General features: G+C 33.5%; 1 protein-coding gene across 1 annotated transcript; it reads right to left on the bottom strand.

The window, feature by feature from the left end:
* Positions 1-1177: 1177 nt before the first annotated feature.
* Positions 1178-7134, bottom strand: LOC136218194 (putative uridine kinase C227.14). Its single transcript, XM_066004962.1, has 12 exons — positions 6950-7134; positions 6542-6675; positions 6348-6391; positions 4958-5035; positions 3278-3470; positions 3169-3199; positions 3031-3089; positions 2782-2855; positions 2221-2307; positions 1645-1706; positions 1543-1571; positions 1178-1464 (listed from the first exon to the last, which is right to left on the bottom strand). The coding sequence occupies exons 1-12, from the start codon at positions 7005-7007 to the stop codon at positions 1378-1380; spliced, it is 936 nt and encodes a 311-aa protein (XP_065861034.1). The 5' UTR covers positions 7008-7134; the 3' UTR covers positions 1178-1377.
* Between the last annotated feature and the right edge of the window lie 3807 nt (positions 7135-10941).

Below are 10941 nucleotides of genomic sequence, written 5' to 3'. Positions count from 1 at the left end.
TAAAGACTATTTCATGAATAATTGTGTAAAATTTTGTCTCCAAGTTGACACATGAATAAATAAATCCAATTACTTTATTTGGATAGATCTTATACTTGGTAAACTGAAACAAATAATATGTATTTTATCTTTCATAATCTAAGCATTTTCTATAAAAGTATAAATTTTAAATCCATATTGAAATTTTTAGATTCAGTAAAACATTGTCCAACTTTTTGTTTAATTACATTGTTTTGGATAATAAGGTCCATCATTTTCTTTTCACAAATGGTTTAATGCTTATTTTGCAACCAAAAAAAAAATAGTGTTATTTGTCCAATAATGGCAAGTTTATGGTGGAATTCAGCTAATTATATAATGTTGAAGCTGAAATTTGTCCATATTTACCGCATTATGGTGAAAATTGTAGTTTTACTCATTATATTACCAAGTCCTAAAAATCATGAGAAAAAGTGAATTAATTAAATGAGAAAAATTACGTGATTTTATTGATTTGCAAGTAGATAAATATAGTATTTTTTTCTTAAAAAATAAAGCATACACTTTTATACAGTTAGCAAAAAAAAAAAAAAAATATTAACTAATACTAGTATTTGTCATGTCATCAAATCAACTTTACATATCATCGATATATTTCATTAAAAATTCATATTTTATTGTCATATCAGCAAAGTTAACACAACACTTCATATCAAAGTCAACATATCACATTATCAAAGACTACTGTCATTAGTCTTTTTTTTTTTTGTGCATGCTCTTTTTGAAAAAAACAAAATTACCATATTTTTCTATTTGTAAATTAATTAAACTATAAGGATTTTTTTTTCCTTAATTAAATACAAGAGGCACATATTGAAATGTAAAAGTAAAGAAAGAAAATATTAAGAGAGAGAGAGAGAGAGAGAGAGAGAGAGAGAGAGAGAGAGATAGAACAAATGAAGAATACAATAATAATTAAAGTGGGTTGACATAACACCCAAAGTAGAGCCCCCTATAACTTAGAAGCATGAAGTCATATGTTTCTGTCTATCTCTCTACAAGTAAGTTGAAGGCTTTTATTTGATGCACTTTGGACATTACCTTGCTGTCATCTTTTGTCTATTGCAAACAAGCCAATTTTCTAATTTGGTTCCTTCTGCTCCTTAACTTTTAGTCTTTTTTATTTCTCAACTTGAAATACAAAATTAAAATTCATAACAACAAAACCAACCCTGGAAATGATTTACTAGAAAGAAAACAAAAGATAAACTCTCAATTCCTACTATGCAGTATGCTTATTATTGGATTATATTCATTCATAGTAATGCTAATGCACACTCTTTATTTGTTAACTTTGGTGCAAAAGCAAAACACAGATTCAATCTAAGTGAAACGATTTCAGAAATCTATTGATCTGATTATTAAGTCCGCATTTCTCTTTGACCTGATTATAAGCTCTGCATTCGGCCGATCATTATAATCTATCTGCAGGAATATTGATGAATCTATTGTTAAGCACTAGAGAAATCAGCTACTACAGCAGACAACTAAGTAAATGCTTACCCGCCATTTAGCAATATCAGGTGCCTTTCCTGCCATACAACATCAAAATTTAGATTTAGATTACAATATTCTCAGACTGTGTGTGTTGGGTTAACCTATTACCTGTTGAGATATGTCTCTTCAAAACTCGTTCCATTGCTTTTTCAATGTCAACATCGACGAACCTTCAAGAAAAGCCAACATAAAGGGAAAAAAAAACGAAAAAGTTAATGAATCAAACTAACAATGATGATATGGTAGAACATATTATTGATAATTTAACCAAAATGGATAGACAAGTATATTAAGCTTCTACTTTTCCATCCAAAAGCAGTGTTCCAAAAAGTGGCATTGCTGCTAAATTTGAATTTTATCAATCAGAAAATATTCTCCTCAGATAGAACATTTTCATGGCCATATATTAACTGTCTGAAGAGGGAATCAGGGCTAAAATTCAGCGTAAATAGTCAAAGGGAAGAAAAATGAAAATAACTAGAAAGAAACACTCCACGATAATTTAGAAACACTGGACCAAAATAGAACATAAAAGCACCAAGCAATACAAAATTCAATTGTAACAGTTTCAATAACGTCAAACACAAACTCTATGCTGCAAAGTTCAAAGTAATAAAAGAAATTATGCATCTATTTCTGGTCTTCACCATAAATAATATTGTCAAGCATGAACATAATCCTTACCACTTCTCATCGAACATAGATGGTATATCCTTCCACACTCCTTCTTCCAGTAACAGATAATTTCCTTCAACTATGACTACTTTGTGCCTGGAAAGTAAAACAATATAAGCTCCACTGAAACATTACAGGGTACACCTTTCGTTCTAATCACACTGCACTTTCTGTTGTTATTACTGCTATATTGAGGAAAATATTTCACCTATATTTCTATATTATGTTAAAAAAATGCTCAGTGCTCACATAATATTAGTGTAGTGAAATGATAATAATCTCAGTTCATTTACACAACTAACTAAGTCCAGTGACCAGTAATAAAGCCACTTCTTTTGCCCTTCTTAGCTTGTGTGAGGCACCCCCAATCCATTCTAAGTCAGCATCATGCTTATAATTTTCCAATTTGAAAAGGGTTATTCCAGGTAAACGTCCACACCAGTGGACAAGCTATTAAGGAAAAGTATCATCCATCAGATTCCATGAACAACAAGTTTGCACAACAGCCTAATTACATATTCCTACAACCACTAACAGGGATTATGCATTTGAAAGAAGTCAATCACTTACTGAAGGCTCACAAAGATATCATCTTCAATAGGATCTCCAACACCATGATCAAATGATGGTGCACAAACTGAACCCTGAAATTTTTATAACAAATAGCAAGCAAAACTGGCAATATTCAACATCATGAGGCAGAAGTATAAGTACAAGTGTTGTTCCACTCTTCCAAACTTCATACAATAATCACCAATAAATATTTCCATGCAATAAAAGATAAAAAAAATTGAGTTCACAATAGTTATACCGACTCACCTCATTCCTCAATTTTTTTAGGCACTCGAGTAGTAGAGTAGGAGCAAAAGTCCAGGGAGCTGAATTGCAGATGGAAGATCAACAACTAAACTGGCAATAATAACTTTATTTGGAAATTTATTAATGCTTGATACTCACCTCCCCTTCTTGCATGGGCTTCCTCAGGATTCTAAAATAGAGGACATCAATTAGCATTACAAAAAAAACAATTTAAACAACTAATGCCAAAAGATTGAGCAAGTTTCACCTCCATTGCATCAAGTTGGGAACGATATAGATGGAAACCATCCATGGGAAGGACTACAGCAACATCTGGAGGATTAACTTGAGAATCCATTGACGAAGCTCTTTGGGGCCATAACTTGTTTACACGCTGCACAACTTCAGAAGCTACAGTGCTTTTTCCAGCACCAGGAGGACCAGCCAAACCTACAATATACCTGCATGTACTTTAGGTGGGGGAAAGGAAGTTTCTATATTGACTAATACAGCTCCTTATAATAATATTAAGGCAAAAAGCATCATTAGAACCCTGATCTTTCATTTTTTTGGTTCATTATGCCCTTGATCTTTTACTTGGATACATTAAGCCACTCTTCTTTTATTTTTGGTCTCATTAAGCCCTTGATGACCAAATTAGTAAGTTGTGAATATGTAATTCTGTTAAAAGACGTTGTTAACTTCATATGTATTTGAAATTATTAAAAATTAATTTTTTACAGTTTGAATTAAGGTTTTTACAGTTTTCTTATAGCCACATTACACATCCAAAACTGATTTTAAACAGTAAAAAAATACAAATTTCGAAAGCAGATGCAATGAATAACAGTCAATTAACCGAATTTTATGTTCAAAATTACTTTTTTTGGTCATCAAGGGCTTAATAAGACAAAAAATAAATGACCAGAGACTTAATGTATTCAAATAAAAGATGAAGGGCTTAATGAACCAAAAAATGAAAGATCAGGGGCCTAATAATGCTTTTTGCCTAATATTAATGAAGCTAATCAGGCAGCGTGGATATCCTCATTTGCATGTAATTATTATTGAACTTCATAAATTATTAAGAATTTATACTCATACATGTTATCATGTAAGGGAACATGCATAATTGTATATATATATATATATATATATTTTAAATACAAGGTATATATAGAAAAATAAACAAACAGAAATACATGAATATCAGAAAAATTAATGTATTTTCAATGTCATGGTAAAAAAAGTGCAGTCAGGTGTGCAGGTCACTGAACCACCTACTTTGGCAGGGGTGGGATTCTCCCACGGGATCTAGGTGGGGATATAAAACCCAATGGGTGGGAGGAAATTTCCATCTCTAGCTCTTTACAGAAATCCCAACTTTCCAAATATGCAAAATACTACAGAAGCATTTATATTAAGCGAGATCCTAGTTAGTTATTATCTATTCTGGTCGCAGGCCAATTCAGCTTATCATAGTATCATCATATGAGAAGCAGATGGAATTTACCACCAATCAGAGATAGATATCAACTTCCTACGCGAAGTGTTAATTCAGGAGTCCAACCAGAGAGCATTGTAACCTGAAAAGGTAAGAAACCAACATGTCCTAGTTGTCATTGAAGAATATAAAACATTGCTTTGGCAGATTTTGTATGGGAGGAAGGGAGGGACAAACAGGATCCAACATGAACAAGAGGATTCACAAGAAATAGATAGGTAGTCCTAGAAAAGGAAGTCTTTTCCAGGGAAAAGTGTAAGAAGATGCAAGTGGATTTCCTAACATAATTTAAACCAGAATTTATTATTTGTTTTACTTTAGCTCTTAAAAGAGCAAAGCTAACAGAAACAACTCAAGTGTCTTCACACAAGGCAACCAAATAAAAACATAGCCATAGAAGATGTCACATGCACATTGTTCTTCATTTAAATGACTATATCTTACTTCAGGTTAGGATTTGATGCCGCAGCTGCTGTAGGAATAACGCGTTCAGCCAAAGCATCGTAAATATCATTCATAGAACTGCATGCCAAGAGAGGAATAGGTAATATTAATGAAGCAGATAGCTAAAAGTATATGGGTTTATGGTTAAATTGAGGCGTCAATCACAATTGTTTAACTTTTTATATGAAAGCAGAAGCCTACTCTGGAAACAAACCAATCCCTAACAAACACACCAATAGTTAATGCTGGAGAAATAAAGTAATTGTCCACAGCTTGTTTTTCCCAATCAAACTTATATATTATTAGAAATGTGTGGGAACTACTACCTAGTTATCACAGCACATCCATCCAGAACATCTTAATCAGAGAGAGAGAAAGAGAGAGCTCCCCTATCAACATATGCTACAATTCAAGACCCCGTCTTCATCTGAAATAAATCTCCTAGCTTATTCACGAAAGATGTAGGGGGGATAAGAGCAATTAGGTATACATATGACAGCACTCGCACTATACTATTCTATATAGTATACTATGAAAAAGCTCGCTAACTAGAACTGGGCAAAGGCCATCTTTCACTCTCAAATTTGAAAAGAATCCCATTCAAACTGGGCAACAGCCCTATTAACACGCAAGACAAGTCTCCGCAACTGGACGAGAGACACCAAACTGTTAAGAAACAGCCTCCTCCATTAATTACATTCACATAGCAGTTCTCTTTGAATAAGGAAACAACTTTCTTATATTGAACAATCATCTCAATAGTTTTATAAAAAAAAAAAAAAAAAACAGAGAGAGAGAGAGAGAGAAGATTAGTTCAAATAGGAGATTTAAATCATACATTTGAAGGCAATACTCGAACTAATTAACACAGGACAGATGCAAGTCAACATAACTCTGCAATAATCACCAAACTAATCAAAACATGTACACAACAAACAAGCCTTATCTCCAACTAGTTGGGATTGGCTATATGGATCCCTCTTTTCCACTCAATCCCATTAAAAGTATGAGTGGTAGAAGAGATATCTAGATCAAAAGATGAATGAATCTAAGAAAAAGATCCAACTTTTCAAAACCGGCCAAAACATGTATAAATGTACATAACTTTTCTAAGACATACATCTAATCAACTTTCTACTCATGAGCAAAAGCAAAGTCATATTTACCAAATGTACTTTCTTGCTAGTTTTTCAATCTCATCTTCTACCTAAATTGGCATCATGATGAAAGTATACTGCAAATATATTGATAAATATTGTGTATAAAAACTCTTAACATAGAACAGAAATCAGGAAAATGCAGAAGAGTCTAATGTGCATTCAAGCATAATGCATCCTATCAGATATGGCTCCTATAAAATACTTCTGATTCTGATCATAAATACACATACCTGGCCTCAACAGTTGGAATGTCATTCTTTAGACTGCATAAAACCTGAAAGCATATATATTAAACCACAAATTATCATCGTGGAGGACAAAACTTATCAACTTTTCACCCAAAAGGCTTTGAAAAACTAAATTGCAATACGAGAATTAAAACATTGAAAACAATAATAATAACAACAATAAAATGAAATATAACCTTTGTAGACTTTGCAGTTTGAACTAGAGGTCTATTTTGCCTAAATAAAGGTTGAGAAGTTCCTCTATTCAGAGAAACAGGTGCTAACCATTGATAGCGTAAAGGAAATCGAGCCCTTTTCAGCAGCGGCGACTCTGCATTTCATATTACAATCACTATACAAAAATAAGCATGGACGGATTCAAAAATGAGTACGCAAAACTAGATTGAAATATAGGCATCATAAGGAGAGAATAATTGGTTTTGCTAATAATCAACACCAGATACCAAATAAAAGATGTATGATGAATAAGAATCAGATAGAAATACAATCGAGCAGCAAAATCCAGAAGAACATGTGGAATTAAATCAAGAATAGAAATGATGATACTGGAACTGAGAACACCAAGAGAAAGAGGAGAATGAAACCTGTAGCAGGAGAAGATGGATAGGATATAGAGGGTGTAGAGAAGGAAGAGACCTCCATTTCCAAACAATATCGCAGAGAGATTGAGAAGGCACCAACAAAAGCCAAGAGGACAAGTAGCAGTTAGCGCTATACTAAGAACAGTGGCTTGCTGCGTAGGCTTTAACCGCCGAGATGATTGCGTGTCAACTCCCTGTTGGATTTAATTTAATGAGCTATTAGATCCGTTTGAATAGCATCGGAACGATCTGCCATTGCCATTTGCCAGTAGACATGCTGCGGGCTGGACAATCCTCGTTCGGCCCATATATTTCTGTATCTATATATCTCTCTCTTAGAAAAGCTTTTAGACTTTCTACATACAAATGAAAATCTGTTTGTTCTGATTTTCCGATTTCTCAGTTCGAGACTCTAAATACCATTCAAATAGATTTTTTCCTAATTAAAACTTTTTACATATATTAGGATTCGAATTTAATATCGAACTTAAACAATTCGAAGTTCTTAGCCTTTCAAATCAACTTTAATTGGTTTAAAAAAAACATCTTTAATATATCACTATTTTCATATATCATAAATAAAATATATTTTCAAATTATAATTTATAAATTTTAAATCTTAATTCATAAATCCTAAACTTTAAAATATATATTCTAAATCTCTAATTTATAAACTACAAATCATAAAATATATTAAAAATAATTGTTTAATTTTAGTAACAATCAGTTCAGTTCAGCATTTATTATAATTATTATTATTTATATATAATTTTTTATTATTGTTTATAATATATATAATTTATTATTATTATCATTTATAATTATAATTATAATTATTATATAATTTATTATTATTTATCTATAATTTATTATTATTTATCTATAATTTATCATTATTTATTTTAATTATAATTATTTATAAATAATTTATAATTTATTATATATTAATTTATCAATTTTTATTATAATTATAATTAGTTATATATAATTTATGCTTTATCATTATATATAATTATAAATATATATATATATATATATATATATAATTTATTATTATTTATGTTAGGATTAATTGGGTATATGGATCAAATTAATCCGATCCGCCTGAAATGGAACAGGCGAGGCCCATCTTATGAGATGGAAGAGAATTAGGGTTTTGGCTCACTATGAATAGGAGCATCACCAAACCCTAATAACTAACTTAATCAATACAATCCTAGACAATCACAAGCAGATTGTCTGCCTCCTCCTCCATTCTCTGCGCCACCCCTCTCTCTCTCCATCAATCAATTTCTCTAGCTTCTAGTATGTGGACCATACTCTCTTCCCCAGCTAATCACCATGTGGTTGATAGTTATTGGTGATACAAGATCGTGGTGATAGTTCTGCTTCCGCTGCTCAGAGATTATTTGGTTCTACAATCAGGTATGTCTGAACCCAAATCTCTATTGGATTAGTTGTCGCTAATCCCTTCATTGGTATCAGAGCCACAGATCTTTGTATTCTGTGTTTTCTGTATCCATAGATATGAAGAAAGTTGTGGAATCATTCGAAAGAATAATCATATTATTTGATTCATATTGATTGTTTTTTTAGATTGATTATGTGTTTTTTAATCACACAATATAAACAATTTTATTGTTTTTTATTTGCATCAAAAAGTATGTTTTTGATCTTTTTTAAGCGAAACAAAATCAATGGAATTTGTTTTTGGATCCTTTTTAATTATTCCCAGATCTGAGATCCTGCCTATGGATGCGTGTTTTTCGAAATCACTATTCACCGATTAAAAATTGAATTTTAAATTCATTTTAAGGCTGCTTATTCTCAAAAAATTATTTTCGGTATGTTTTTTTAGAAAAGCGACCCCACCATCGTGTCCAGAAGGCCTGAAAACCCTAGGATCGACATATTACGGAGGCGGAACAAATGTCCCTAGGATGGCTTGTGGCCCACACGTGCCACTAGAAGGCTCGGCATGACACGTGACATGCCAGGTGACGCGCCAAGTGACGCGAGTGCGCCGTGCCGAGCTGAGCCGCGTGTGCCAGTGGCACGCGCTGGCCAATCAGCGCGCGCCACGCGGCGCGTGGGGGGGTGGTGTGCCTCCCGGACCCCTGTTTCTCCCCGTTTTTTAGCAGATTGGCTCGAAGATTTTTTGGTATATTTTTTGTAATTTTTGAAATGACAAAATATTTAATTTTACCATATTGGATATTCTATAAAGGTTAAAAATAGTGGAAATTGTTTTTCCTTTACCAAAAATTAATAGAAAATATATTAAAAAATTTGGAAAAAATATTTTAGTGTGCTTGGCAGGTACCCATTTAAATCAAAATATGTTTGATTGACGGAACAAGTTTATGTACATGTACGCTAACTTATTTTTCATTTATAATTGCTTAGTTGGCAATGGTGGGTACTAGGCTTACACCTATTGTTCCAAGAACAAAGGCACAGTGGGCAACTCGAGACAGATTTGTGAATAAGCTAGAGAAGTGCAAATTGAGGTGCACAACTCGCAGATGGAATGATGCGGAAGCCATCGGGCTCCACCTGCTAAAGGTTCACATCTTGATGCAGTGCGTAATATCATACAATGGTCTCTCGATAGAGATGAGTAGTATTCCCCGTTCTTTGGCAATGAGGAAGTCCTTATCCCGCGTTCTGAAACTGCGCAAGATATATGTTGACAGCTATTGTGAATCCCATATGCACTATAATAAATCCATCCGTATCTTTTTGAGGAAGCTGGATGAAGAAGGAGTTACTCTCCCAAAGGGTGAGAGATGCATGATGTTGAAACACCTTTCCACATGATTTTTTTTTGACAAAATTATTTAAGTTAATCCATGATTAAGGGACAATTAAATTTAAGTGCTTTAATTTAATTGTACTAATATGTTTGTTCAATGTTGAGTATAAATATAAATGCAAATGGAAATAAAAAGTAAGACATGACGAAGTCAGCATGAGAATACAGCACAAGCTGAGTGGAGTGTAACTCAGCGTGACAGAAGATAAGTCATCTTCATAACAGAAGCTTAAAGATCAAGCTAATCAACGAAGCTGAGTGGAACGGAACTCAGTATTAAAAGTAGAGAAGTCTTCTTGGGAACTATATCTTGCAGAACGAAGCTGGCCATGAAAGCTGAGTAAAAGAGAACTCAGTATCTGAATTGGCAATAATCAAAGACAACGGCTATCAAAGTCAAGCTGAGTAATCCTTAGAACAGCGCGAATGATCCGTTTGCTAAAAAACAAGATCCGACAACTGTCTGCACCAATAATAGAAATCTTGGAATTACGCAAAAGCCAATTTCAAGATGCATGGGTCAACTGTTCTTTTGCTAAAAGACGAACTCGCACAAAAAGACGAAACCTGCAGGAAGAAGACAAACCTGACAACTGCGGAATTCAGACGACGGGATTGGCCTGCAAATCTGAAGCTGACCAGAACATGTCTCAAGATAAAGCCGTTTTAATCCAACGGATAACTCCAGATTCAAATCATTAGGCTTCAGACTTCAACTATAAAAGGACAAGTTCATTCTTGGATCCTTTGCCGATGGTGAAAAAAAACAAAAAGAAAATAAGAGCATACATACAAAAGCACATCAATACAAGAAAGATATCTTACACCAAATTTCTATTCCTGTGTAAAAGCTAGATTGATTTTGTAATCGTCTAAAGTGCTCTTCATCTGAAAAGAACAAATCTGTATCAATTGTAATAGTTGAGATAGTGGTGTTGCGTACTCGGTTTGGTACTCAGTGGTAGAGAAAATCTAAGTGCTGGGTTGTAGCGCTTAGTGGAGTTGAGTAGACGAATAGAGAACGGTACTCTTGCATATTCAACTGCCTTGTAAACGGTTTGTGCTCTACCTTTAAAGAGCTCAGTATTGGATTTAAAAAGCCCGGAGGGATTCTGGGGACTGGATGTAGGCGGAGAGGCCGAACCAGGATAAGTCGTGCTGAGTAATTTCTAACTCTCTT

Source organism: Euphorbia lathyris, chromosome 2 (genome assembly GCF_963576675.1).
Source record: "Euphorbia lathyris chromosome 2, ddEupLath1.1, whole genome shotgun sequence".
NCBI classification, from domain to species: domain Eukaryota; kingdom Viridiplantae; phylum Streptophyta; class Magnoliopsida; order Malpighiales; family Euphorbiaceae; genus Euphorbia; species Euphorbia lathyris.
This window is presented reverse-complemented; position numbering and strand designations above follow the sequence as displayed.

Coding starts and splice junctions, on each gene's coding strand:
- LOC136218194 (XM_066004962.1), bottom strand. CDS start 7,007: ATGGAGGTCTCTTCCTTCTCTACACCCTCTATATCCTATCCATCTTCT. Junction 5,036..6,347: donor ATTCCAACTGTTGAGGCCAG/GTATGTGTATTT, acceptor CTTGGCATGCAG/TTCTATGAATGATATTTACG. Junction 2,308..2,781: donor GATATCTTTGTGAGCCTTCA/GTAAGTGATTGA, acceptor TTTACTTTCCAG/GCACAAAGTAGTCATAGTTG.